We start from the raw sequence: 13,754 nt of genomic DNA on the forward strand, positions 1-13,754 counted from the left end.
GAGAGAGAGAGAGAGAGAGAGAGAGAGATTCTGACATCACTGTTCACGCTCACCGATTCATCGCGTGAAACGTAATAGATTATTGCGTAATAGTCGGATTGCTCTGATCGAGAATTAGCGCATTATTTTTATCTCTCAACATTAAAAAAAAAAAGTAGTTCGCGTTATTATTAATAATACAATATTAAATCAGAGGCAGTATTTAACGATAATTTAAATTGACTTCCACGTCACGCGCGTTTGAACTCAAATCACTTCAAACTTTAATTTGGTAATTAATTCAGAACGCGATAAAATACTGAGTCTGAGAATTAGCGGATATTACTACTGAAAGTTATAATGCCTTCTCTTTTCCTTTTCCTTGTGTATAATTTCTGCTAGCAATTTCGTTTAGTTAGTACATCAAAATTTCCCAGCTTAAGCTTAAATTATCCCTTCGGCCGTAAACTCGAGCCAGCAAATTTTATTCGGAAATATTCCGCTCCGGTCGCGGAGCGATAAATTCGATAAGCGGATGAAACGCGAGGTGCAAAGTAGTAGCTTTTGATCCGAGGTACGGCCGGAGTGTACACAGAGGCGCGCGATAATTATCGTGTACCCCCGGGACCGTCGGGTGGCACTACAAACTAGTTGCCGTGCCGGCCAGTGTGGGCTAACGGAGGGCCGCATTTCGGCGTGGCAACCAGCCGGGCAAAAAAAAAACGACGAGACGGGCAAAAAGGACGACGCGAGAGCAAGAAGAGGTGGCCGTGGAGGAGGAGAAGAAGAAGGACGAGGTAAAAACGAGCACGGAGCACGAACCGTGAATCCCGGCTCCCGTGGGCCGCCGCGCCGCGCCGCAGAGAGCGGCGGCGAAGAAGCGCAAGAGTGCCCCGGAGGAGAGCCGCGGAGGGAGATCGTATCGGGTGATTAACTCTCGCGATCTCCCCGGAGAGAAAGAGGGGGGTCCCGGGGGCCCCACCTCGTTAGCTCTGAGTAATTCGAGCGCTAATTGCACCTAAGAGCGAGGAAGCCAGGGAGCGGGCTGCGCGGGGTCCGCTTCTTCCCCCGCGGGGGCCCCGATAGACGCCGAGCCGAATCGAGAGAGCCGCCCTGGGCCTCCCCTCCTCCCCGTACGACGCGCGGGCCCCCTAAAACATCCGAGATGTAGCGTGAGCCGGTGTGAAAGCGAGCCGGGAATGGGCGTGCAAATGAGGGCGCAGAAAACATCTTGATGTATCATTTATCACTCGGCCCGGCCTGAACCGGAGCTACGTCATCTACCTTGGCCCCCCCCCCCCCGCTTCACCGATGCACCAAGGCGCCAGACAGTGATGTCAGGAAATATATCTCAAATCTGTTCACGGGTCGCGGGCCTTCGTTACGTAAAAGCGCGACGCACAAAGGCGGGGTTTATTCGGGTTGCGAGTCGCGCCGCCAACCCGTTGCGAACGAATGGTCGAGCGTGCGTTGCGTTTCTATACGTTTTCCCTTACGTAATGTTTCTTCTTGCTTGTAGGGACCGCCAAACGCGCAGAAGACGTCGGCGTCGTCTAGCACTTCCGGTCTCGGCGGCGCGCAGCCCGGTGAGACCAGTTACGAGCTGCTTCTACAGCAGCAACAGCTGTTCCTTCAATGGCAGCTCGAGTGGCAGCACAAGGTAGTGTGCATTGCATTCTATGCACGCGTATTAAAGCAAAGCGAAAAGAATTATATGTCCCTCTCGTGATTTCAGATAGAACAATTTGTTTATACTTTATTTCTAAAAAAAAAAGCTTGCACCATTTTCTCAAATGTTTGCTTTTCAAAATATATTTAAAAAAATCTCTTTATTTATTTAGTATCCACAGATCATCTTGCCGGCCGCGCAGAAGCCGCTGTCGCTCACAAGTAGCGGCGCGAGCGATGCTGGTAGCGTGAGCGGAAGTAGCGCGAACGCCGCCAGTCCGGCTCCGTCGAATTCTTCGAACAATCCTTCGGAACAGCCTCCATTGAGGCCTTTGGGCAAATTGGAAGATATGAAAGGTATACTCGAGTCGCATTGGGGATACGTGCGCGAAAGATCCGCCGCGAGAAGAAACGAAAAAATAATAATTTCGCGTATTTCTTTGCAGTGAGCGACCTCAAGGTGGAACTGAAACGACGGAATCTGCCGGTATCGGGATCGAAGCCGCAGTTGATTGAACGATTGAAGCCCTTCACGGAGTCGTCCAGCGGCAACTCGATCTCCAACTCTACCGGACCGCACGTGACGCACATGGGTCATATCCTGATGGACACGCCTGGCCCGATGGCGACGGATGACTCCAGCTGTCAGGTCAAGAGTCCGTTGAGCTCTATTGTGAAGGACGAGCCCAACAGCCCGCGAACGGCCTCGCCTCACAGTAGCGAGCACGACGACCCGTCGAGTCCGCCAGGTAAAAACGTCATCTCGATAATCTCCTCGTTAGATTGAGCGCCACTTTTAAGTGTTTGGCGTGCGCGCGCGAGAGGCGATGAGACTTTCGAGCGAGGGCCGTTGATTTGAGAGGCAGCACACGTGGGTGTTTTTACGACGCAGTTCGTGTTTCAGGAGATGATATCATCAAGGTGCAGAGGAAGCGGATAGAGGAGTTACAGCGCGAGCTGTACAAGTCGCAGCAACAGCTTCAGCAGATCCGCCAGACGCAGCCAGCCACGGTGCGCGCCGAGAAGCTGGCGCTCCAGCAACATATACACAATAAAATGCAGCAGCAACAACTGGCTTTACACCTGCAGCAGCTTCAGCACTTCAGCAGCAGCAGCAGCAGCAGCAGCAGCAACAACAACAGCAGCAGCAACAGAACCAACAACAGACGCAACAGCAACAAGCTACGATTCATCAGCTCAATGCGAAGGCGAGTCTCGCAGCCTTCCTGCAAGCGCAACCAAACAATGCTACCGCTATTCTTGACTCCGCGACTCTGACTGCGATTAACAACAAGAAGAATCAGTCTAAGAATAGCACTACTGTCCAAATACCTACGGCTATCGTCCTAAATTTGGCAAAGCCGACTAAGCTGAACGGCTCATTGCTTGGTGCTCTTGTGGCGCAGGCGCAGGTTCAACAGCAGCAGCAGCAGCAGCAGCAACAGCAACAGCAACAGCAAACAACTGTTACTGAAGACATCAAGCCGCCGCCACCGCAGTACGATGAAGCTGCTAAGTTGCTAAAGGTACAATTATTTTTCCATTATAATTCTAGAAAGAGCAAAATTATAATTTTTAAATAACTTATATGTATTATAATTTAATAATCAGTGTTATAATGTTATAGTTGAATTTCTTTTGACGCTTTATATGAACAGCCTTGTCACTTATCACGTTTTAATTACAGGTCAAAATCGAACCGGTCCAGAAGAGTCACATAAAAAGTCAAGTAGTTGACGACGTATTGGAGATTCTGATCAAGAACGGCGAGCTACCACCAAGCGCCGCGCAAGATCCAGCCACTCCTACGACTCCGAATCGTCAGCTACAGCAGAATCTGGTCTTCACCGCGCCGGCGGACAGTCCAACTCAGTCGTTAGTTTTCACGGCCGCCAGTCCGATGAGTCCGATTAGTCCGATACCGATGGAGGTGTCTCAAAGCGGTTGCTCGAGCCCGTCGACACCGGCACCGCCGCCGCCGCCGCCGTTGCCGTTAACCGCGTTCTCCATTCAGTTGCCCTCTGCCCTCCAACAGATGCAACAGCAAGAGGAGATCACCTCCTTCGGCACGGATCTTCTGACTTCCGAGGCCGAGTTGGACGCCGCGATGTTACTCAGTCCTCAATCGGTGCAACAAGCTTCCCCAGATCCTCAACCGCCACAAGAAGTGACTTCCTCGGACAATGCAAATTTGGATCTCAAAGTACGTTTCCTTAAAGAGGAAATTTAATTAAGAAGAAGAAAACTATCCTTTTGGCGTATTAATCAAAATAGATTGTGAGAGTTATAATTGACAAAATCACAGGTGGAATTAACGATTATTCAAATTAATACCATAATTGAATACTATAATTAATACTACATTTTAATACTATATTAATACTATATTTTTCAGGAACTGGGATTGGACTTGGAAACATTGGATCCGATGGACTTTGGTCAACTAGACTGCGACATGCCAATGGATATGGACGATCCCGATTGGCTGGATTCCCTGATGCCGCAATCGCCACCACCTTCTGCGACATTGTCATCATCCAGCCATCAGTCTACCACTCCGTCAATCAGTCTCTCCACTACGGATATCTATGATCCCTTATTAGGCAGCAGTCAATACTCGTTTGATCTCTTTAATATGGAGGACTCTGACTTCAAGATGTCGTCCGACTTATCTCCGATGACCTGGGACAAGGTAGACTTTGCGACCTAGCCCGAAATACTCTCCTGCAATCCGGCGTTATGTACTTAATCCTCGTCGAGTAATCAAAAGTATAATTCGCGATAAACGAAGGAAAAGCGGACAGTAAGACCATTGCATATGCTATGCTTTGATCGGGCCTGATCCGGTGCATTTCATATAAGCCGTTTCGTGACATCCTTGCCTCTGATGCATCTTGTAATCGAATGTTACATCGAATGTGTACTTATACGCGCGCGTCAAGACGAGAAGTGTTGATTTCGAGAGCATACCTACCGTTTAAAAAATAGATACGTAATCGCGCGCAACCGTTATCGTAATTAACAATTAAGAACGAAGAGAAGGCTGTCAAATTATGGACCAGTGTTTGACACGCGTGTCATCTTTCGGTCTTCTTCGATCAATGAACGCCTACGCATGTCATTCTTTTGATCAATATATGATCGATCGTTCCATCAGAAAAGTAATATCTACATACATACATATATAACATATTTATATAGGCATATATATATATATATATATATATGTATGTATGTATGTATGTATGTATGTATGTATGTTTTATATATACATATATATGAAATATCCATATAAAAAATGTTTTTCTTTGTGCATCTCTTTGAATTAAAATCTGAAGCAGCGATGTGCGATGAGGATGCGGCGGACCGCTCGTATATATAAAAAAGGAAAAGGACCTAAAGTTCCGGGACCGAAATTAACTTTCAAAATTCTCCCAAAGAGTCAGCTTACGACAGGTTTTTTTAAGCTAGTTTGTACTTGTCCAGTCGTGTGTTGCTTGAGTTTTAATAACTTGCGAGAAATAGCGTGTGTGTTAAAACAAGGAGACGAAAAACATTTGCGTATATGAATTTCCCTCGGATAATCCCCCGTTTCCAAATGCCTACCCCCTCCCCCCCACCCTCCCGCAACCATAATTAACCGTAACATAGCTGCATAACTATACACTTACAGAATCTAATATAATGATAATTATATTGTAAAGATATACATACATACGCATATATATACATATACATACGTATACACATATGTAAAAATATACTTCTATACGTGCGCCTGACGTCTACGAGTCGTGTAACGTTCGGATACGCGAGTTCGGGGGCCTTCCAGCGCAGCTATACATATTTTCTAAGCCACAGAGCATGTGATGTTAGGAATTATTGCGTATATATTTTAATCGATAATCATTATATAAATAGCGATGAATTAGGAACGGCTGCGCGCGCGAGCGAGCGAGCGGGCTGCACAATCGCCACCGGGATCGGTTGCCACGGCGCGGTCCTTCGATCCCCTTCCACCGCGACTAGTAATCTTTTTTGTTGTTTTGTTGACATTCCATGTTTCCAAACTGTATATGAACAAGGGAGATCGAAGCCACGCGTGTCGCGAGCCGCAACCAATAGCCGCACAATCGCACGACGGGGGGCGATCGCGACGTGAATCGAAGGATCCCGTCTCGGAACGCCGCGTGTCAGGCGAGAATTGCTTTGTGCATCGAACAAAAAAAAATATGTTGCTCTGCGACTGTTCCGAGACGCTCCTCGGAGACCAAGCGGCTTCGGACTTCGGACGTAACGACGAAGGACCGCGCTGCCGAACTCGGTAACGAGAGCAAGAGTAGGTGTGTATGCCTGTGTGTGAGAGAGATGTACTTTAACGGGCGCAGTTGCTTGTCTGAGAGAAGACGCGAGGGAACCTCAGATTAATTGTGACAAAACAAAATTAATAACATTACGATGATAAATCGTACCTTCGGACGAAAGTTTCGCATAAATCTTCTAGTTCCGGTAAATGTATGAAAGATATTTGAATGTTACATCTACTTCTACTAATTTTTCAAATACTTGATAAACTTTTATATAAACTACTTTTTATATAAAAGCAAATCTACTAAATCTTTTCCACTTTTTATGTAGAAAGTTTGTAGTAGCTACAATTTTTAAATATCGATGTCTCCGTGAGATCTCTGTAAGTAACGGATACCGTTTGTTAAAATTACAACTTGAGATTCCCTTACGTGAGTGCATGTGCGATACGTATCAATGTATTATGGACAGCGATGGTGCTAATCGAAACCCCAATACGTAGCGATCGATAATTTTTCTCAAACGAAAATATAATAAAAATAAAATAAAACGTCGCGGTTAGATTCTTTTCTTTTCTTTTTTTTTTTTAGAGAACCACTTGTAATAATGCCGCAACGTTCCGAATTTTCCTCGCAACCGACGTGCCTCGAAGTGTTGTTTTTCCTTGCGAGCTTTTGAGTTCCGCGCGGAACTGGCGTTACGTAGTACGAATAGAGGAAGAGAGAATGCTGTATTTAAGTTGTTAGTTTTTTCGAATAAAAGAAAAATTAGTAAAGTGTGTTCCCACAGTCTCATTAGCGAAACACGGTACATATATACATATATACATTGGTCCTGCGATCGTCACTTCCTTCTCCCGCATTCACACTAGAGAAAGAGCAAAGGAAAAAAAGAAAATGCAACATTCCAAACATATTCACGCTTCATGGAGAATTCTAAAGACCTCGAGGTACTGCCATGTTCCGTGTGCGCGCGAGTATCCTGACAGAGGGGACGTGGAGCGTGATCGTGCGCCCGTAACGCATCGTCGAATCCGTTGAGACACGCGCGGAAATAATTAAGTCGGAACTCAATGCATTTAATTAAAAGGAACCGGTTTGCCTCTTCCTGTCTTCTTCCCGCTGCTGCCCTGGCTCTCAGAGCCAGGTCGCAGAAACATTCTTTTTCTCTTTTATCGAACTGATAAGCATCGACTCCGAAAATCTTATAAATTTCATAACTTATTTATTATCGTGCCAAGAAGGAATCGATCGCTTATGTATTCTGTAAGTTGCGCAGCAGTCGAAGGTACTGTTTTATTCGTAGCGAGCGGCTCGTGAGGTATCAATCAATTTGCAGCTGATTTTACTGATTCGTCGTAAAGGCCGCTCTCTTAATCGCGTTTTGCTAATATTCTGCATTTAAGGTGTCGCTTCCATTTCGCTCTCTCCCGCCGTTGTCTGAAGTTTTCGTAAACGACAAATGCGATCTGCGAAACTCGTCTGTCGACGACAAACGGAACATGGCATCGGGGTGAGAAACGAAGGTGCCAACAAAAAAAAAGTATCCTTTGCTACAAGCATCACGTAGAAAATCGTCACGCTCGTCACCATCCGTTGCCTCATGACAATAAGAAGGATTTTATTATTCTCTGTAAAATACTGTATATATATATACATATAATATATATACACATGTAAAATATAACGAAAGAGATTGTGAGTGCATGTGTGTTTGTAGTAGCGAGCTTGACATAATGAATTTATTTAGGGTAAATAAAGAGAGGACGGTTATTAATTAAAAAGATCATATTATATCATAAAAACATCATGTTTTATCGAACTCGCGTCGCAACTCTAGCCACCATACTTGGAGACGTTGCAATCGCGTAATTATTTTAAGTTCGAATTGTCCATCATGATTTTGATTGATCGACCTGTCAGGCTGTGCGAATCTGGTAGACTGTTGTGTGTGGTGCAGCTGCAGTGTATGTGCATATACGTATGAATAGTAAAGTCTTTATGACTCGCGAGTGCGAACCAGGACGAATTAAAGGCAGCCAAGCAAGGTGTAAAGTATATGTAAACCGGTCGCATCTATACATATATATATAGCTTCGTCGAGCATATAACAAATCGCGCAGTTGCATCGACAGAAAAAACGATAAGACGATGCAGTAGCATCGCGCGCGCACACACATATATATACACACACGCAACACACACGCCCACACATACACATACGTTTGGATATATGCGCATTGCGTGTGCGCGCGCGCGCGTGAAGAGTGGTATACATATAAGTTTTTTGTTATTAAGTATTATTGAATTTATTGTAATGATATACTCTTAAGTAACGATCACGTAATTACTGCTAGAGAGAGTGTTATTTATTTTTATTTGTTGCGAATTTATCGATTGCCTTCCATTTGAGTAAAATAAATAAATATAAAGTTATTCGCTAAAGCGTTATTTCATTATTCTCTCCCCGTCCTTTCATCCATTTTTTCTCGGATCACAATTCATAGAAATGCAGAAAATTCTTTGAATTTTTGATAACAAAATCTTTTTTTTTATTCTCTTAATACAATATTCATTTTGGAGATTTTTTTCTAATTTTCATGATGCGAAAGCTTGATTTCTCAAAATAATGATTCTTAGAAATTTTGAAAAATTTTGAAAATTTTATATTAACAGAAATTAAGTTTCCTATCTAAAAAAAGTTAAATAGAGCGGGCAAAACACCTGTTTGTAGTGCTAGCCTTACAAAAAGAACAACGCAGAAACAAGCGCGTCAATACACGAAATCGATAATGATTCACTTAGTGAAGGTACAGCATGCACCGATCTATTGTATGCGAACTAATAATTGAAAAAGTGTTATGTGAGATCATAGTAATGACGTTAACATCAGCTTATTAGTTACATTATCTGTCACAATCTAAAATAATTTCGAATAATTACAGACGGCAAACAGCTCTCGATTAATAGCTGTTTTTTTATGTACCGGTTGCTGAAAAAGATACATGTTATTACAAGAACGAGATTACTCAACGTATAAATTAAATATTGACCAATAACATGCGGGTCAATCCATGAACCCGATAATGAATCATTTGAGAATTAAATCATATCAATTAGTAACGGTATATACAACATGCGCCGATCTATTGAATGCGAACTAATAATTGAGAAAATGTTATATCTGACATAATTTTATACATCGTTCATTGTTTTAAACCTTCCGATTTTTTTTAGTTCAATCCATTTTATTATATATGAGGAAAAGCAATTGACCGGTATTTTAATCAACGAAGTCCGTAAAAGTTATTGACTTTTCGAATTAATACGCGCAATTAGCTTCTATATAATATGTACGAATATAAGTACGATAAATAGAACTTTAATTTTTATGTCTTATAAATAATATATTATGCGAGCTAAATGAAATTATTAATAAACATGACCAATTTGACATCAAATATACCGAGATTGAAAATGTTAAAATGTTATAATGTTAACAATTTACGTTAATATGTTATGTTATAATAAAAAATTGCTTACCCCGCGGCGGGGTAAGCAAAAAATAATATTCCTTACCCCGTAATAGGGTAATCAAAATTAAAAATCAATATCCTCTCGCTCTGTTTTCCAATCATTATAAACATCGCTCTGCCCTTGACGTAATTGCATTCGCAAACGCCAATCTACCTCAACTGCAGTACAACGCAGTTTATAACTAATATTTGAACGATATGAGCAACATTTGCATACATTGGAAAGCAATTTGTCATCCAGAGATATCTATAATCACGAAGATTCTAATATTATTTATATATTATGTAATAAAAATGCAAGCTCAAAAGTTTAATCGTGCCAAAAAGTATGCATCTCTTAAACTTACATCAATCGGTAAACATATATTTATTTTTTTGAAAACATTATCTTTGTCTTGAAATATTGGAAAACAGTTTCGAGACTCTTTTCCACACAAACGGCATATCTCGACTTTTTCGTTTTCATGAGCCATGCTTGATATATTTTTATTGAAAGTTTGTAGTTATTTCTTGTTTCTACAAAGATGTTATGTCTAAACGAGGTCAAATGCTTTGTTCAAAAGAGAAATGCTTATTCTATTAGAAAATAAATAAATGCGTAATAAATCTGTTTCATTATTTTAAGTTAATCGTTAAATGAAAATTATATATGCATTCTTATAAGAAAGAATACTGAAAAAAACTTTTTATAAAATTTCTCATAATTTTTATGTAAATTTTAGAATTCTTAAATAATCTTGTAACACCTTAGAACATTTTACATAAATGAATAATTGGAACTTTTCAGAAGTGTCGAGAAAGTTTGCATCTTTTCAAATATTCTTTATATATACAGTACTGGAAAAAATAAATCATACTTCTTTCAGTCAACTGAATTTGTTAGTGTAACTATCTTTTTAATGAGCAAATAGATTATTAAATACAGGAGTATTTCAAAGTATTTCGAAATACTCAAATAAAGAAAATATAAAATAGCAAAAATTTTGCTAAATTCTTTTGTAAAAAATTTGTTATTCAATATTGTTACATTTTACCCTGGACAAAATAAATCATACACTTTTAGAAGTAACAGTTAACAAACAAACAAAATTAATTTTAATGGTACTTAGTACTAGTACTTAGTGTGTCTGTTTTAGCTTTTAATACCGCATCCAGTGAGCGAGACATACTCTCGAATAATTTTTTTAAGTATTTAAAATGAATTTCCTCCCAGGCTTTCTGGAGTGCTGCATAATACGATGTCTTGTTAGTTACGTTTGTTTTATCCACATTTCCATCCAAATAAGCCTACAGATTTTCAATCAGATGTTGCGACGGCCATTTGAGCAGTTTTACTTTAATAGATTTGAAAAAAGGCTGTATTTTCTTTGCCTTATGCTTTGGGTCGTTATCTTGTTGGAAGATAAAGTTATTTTTCAAATCCAATTTTAGAAGTAATTCTTCCAAATTCTCGCACAATACATCAATATATCCTTCTGCCGTCAAAATGTCTTTAATTTGAGCCAAATTACCGATACCTGACCAGGCAAAGCACTCCCATTCCATGATATTATCACCTCCATGTTTTACGTCGTCTGAATATTTACTTCTTTGAGAGCCTCATCAGGTTTTCGTTATTCTGTATAAATTTTACAATATTTTTATAAAACGTTTTACAAATATGTAATTATTTTTTTCACGGAGAGAAAGAGAAAGAGAGAGAGAAAGACTTTAATGTAAGAGTCAGTTCTTACAGAAGAGAATTAAATTATAGGACTGATTAATTGCTAACCCATTATAGAACAGTCCTTTTACGTGTAGCATTGAAAATAGGACTCCGCGATGATTAATCTGCTAACTAGTAGGATTGATCTCTTGCATAGACACAATTGTCGATATCGATGTAAGAGAGGTGGTATTCACGGATGCATTAGGACAATCGTTGTTCCTTGAAATGTTGACAGGATTCTTCCAAACGAATTCTTCTTGCAACAACCGTAAGATCCTTCTTTTACACACGTATATAACAAAAATAATAAAACCTTGCAAGTTATCAATGGCATCGAAGATAAGCCAGAAGATTGGTGGCACAAAATTTTCATTTGACCAAAATATTATTATCTTTACAATCCAGTTTATTCCCATCACTATGAACAGCTTCAAATATATTGTAAACCTGTGAATGAATATATATTTCTGTTTATCTGTCCGTGTATGATTATTATATCATTATGATAGGATTCCTGTATAGGAAATATAGGAAAAGTCATGAAAAACAGAGTACTTAAATATTTCTGTTTGAAGAAAAAAAAACCTAGAAAGAAAAGAAGAGAAAAGTTGCATTATTTAAATGTTGAGTTGATAAAAATCGCTTTTCTCTTAAAATTATTTTCATTTTTAAATTATTTTTTTTTAATGGCAAAGATATTTTTAATTTAATTAACCAAATTAGAATTATAGCTGATGGCAAAATGAATTCAATAATTTATAACACCAAGAATCAAATAATCTTGTATTTGAAAATTTAAAATCGCAATAAGAACTAATTTAAAAAAAATAACGTTATTATATTTTATCTATATTAACTATTTTAATAATGTCAAAAAGAGAATTTATCTGTGATTTGATTATATAATTGATAAATATAATATATGTTCACATACATGTGGATACTTCTAAAGACCCCTGATAAAAAAGAATTTTTATATCTTATAATATCTTTAAGAATTTGTCAGATTTTAAATTTATGATAATTTCTAAAAAAATATCTAAAACTTTTTCAAATTTTATAAGTTTTCTTCAGAAATTATAAAATGAAAATCTTAGAATATTTCAGAATTTACACATATAAGAATTCTAGAAAAAATGTAAACTTTTTTGGCATTTTTAAAAAGGGTTTTAAATTGTACAGAAATTCTAAAAAATTTTCTAAAAAATTATAAATTAATATATAAATTCTAAAAATTTTTAAATTTATATAAAAATTCGGAAAAATTATATAAAGAATTTTTTTTTAAATTTTTACCGGGATGGAATGCAATTTCTTATTAATGTATGACAAATCAACAAAAATGAGCTGATGACAGTGATTATACTATTTTAATAATTTAATAAAATTATTTTTTTCTAATAACAATATTATTTGTGAAACGTATATTAAATTTGCACAAATAAATAATAGCTCGACTAGTTTATTTTGCATAAGAGTGGAAAGTATTTCATATTATGCAGTATTCGTGAATGATGATGTATCAGATGACATTTTTTTCTGTACAGACTTATTTTTATTGTGGCGGCTGCTTTCCAAGTCTCTCAACTGATTCATTGTCTGCTTATCACGAACCTTTAGTATCGTCGCTGTGAAGAAGAAGATATTGCAACTAATAGCGGCACTCGCGGGTATATAAAAGTATACCGTTATTGCCTCATCTGAAACAAATTTCTTCGTATTATACGCTAATAAACGTAGATGTGTTTATAATTTTAATTCAAAGGTGTTTGATTCAATCAGTCTTTTTTTAGTAAAACGTTCTGATAGCGCTAATAATCGAAGTTCTACTGCACTTACAACTTAACCAAAAGCTATTCTTGCACATTTTCGGTCGGATCGAATCGCTAAAAATATCCATAATAACACGAACAACGTTGAGGATAAAAGCGACTCCCCACGCAAAGATCGAATACATGATAAACTTCTTTTTCTCCTGATTCTTTCTCATGATGTTTGTTTGATATGAATGGAATTTTCTGTGAAATTAATTTACATTTAAATAAGAATAAATTATTGCTCAATATATACTTTTGCAAAACAAAAATATTTTATTTTTAAATATATAAAATAATAATTATTATATAGATTATAAAACACACACACACAGACATACACGCGCGCGCGCGCGCGCGTAAGAACATACTCTCTGTATGTGTGTGATGTGTGTGTGTATGTGTATGATTGTACTGAAGCGAAAACTGTACCGAAACTGAAAAGGTAATAATCGCCCGTAAAACTTTAAATCAAAATAATTTGTATAATTTGTAAGATAATGTCGTTATATTACACATCATTGTATTCGTTAAAAAAAAACGCTACAACTTTTATCTATATATATATATATATATATATACATATGTATATGAATTAATCATTTCACGTCAACTCGATCACTTACCCGTGCATAAAGCCATTATAAATCAAATAAACATTTATATTTGATATACACATATAAAATATACATACATACATACATATATACATACATATATAAGATCGGAAGAGCACACGTCT

The 13,754-nt window shown here is 38.5% G+C and overlaps 2 protein-coding genes across 2 annotated transcripts in view; one reads left to right on the top strand and one right to left on the bottom strand.

Annotated features, from left to right (window-relative positions):
* The window catches only part of LOC105456320 (MKL/myocardin-like protein 2), a 79,518-nt gene extending 74,643 nt beyond the window's left edge, over positions 1-4,875 (top strand). Inside the window, 7 exon segments of the mRNA XM_011700271.1 lie at positions 1,499-1,639; positions 1,821-2,004; positions 2,094-2,396; positions 2,540-2,751; positions 2,754-3,173; positions 3,335-3,850; positions 4,043-4,875. Coding sequence (XP_011698573.1) covers positions 1,499-1,639; positions 1,821-2,004; positions 2,094-2,396; positions 2,540-2,751; positions 2,754-3,173; positions 3,335-3,850; positions 4,043-4,357 — 2,091 coding nt within the window. The 3' untranslated portion in view covers positions 4,358-4,875.
* Positions 4,876-11,017: 6,142 nt separating this feature from the next.
* The window catches only part of LOC105456321 (G-protein coupled receptor Mth2-like), a 19,469-nt gene continuing 16,732 nt past the window's right edge, over positions 11,018-13,754 (bottom strand). The window contains exons 7-11 of the mRNA XM_011700272.1: positions 13,445-13,449; positions 13,038-13,216; positions 12,748-12,898; positions 11,262-11,645; positions 11,018-11,108 (exon numbers count right to left, since the gene is read on the bottom strand). Coding sequence (XP_011698574.1) covers positions 11,324-11,645; positions 12,748-12,898; positions 13,038-13,216; positions 13,445-13,449 — 657 coding nt within the window. The 3' untranslated portion in view covers positions 11,018-11,108; positions 11,262-11,323. The remainder of the gene's footprint in view (positions 11,109-11,261; positions 11,646-12,747; positions 12,899-13,037; positions 13,217-13,444; positions 13,450-13,754) is intronic.

This window comes from Wasmannia auropunctata, unplaced genomic scaffold (genome assembly GCF_000956235.1).
Source record: "Wasmannia auropunctata unplaced genomic scaffold, wasmannia.A_1.0 LD335713.1, whole genome shotgun sequence".
NCBI lineage: Eukaryota > Metazoa > Arthropoda > Insecta > Hymenoptera > Formicidae > Wasmannia > Wasmannia auropunctata.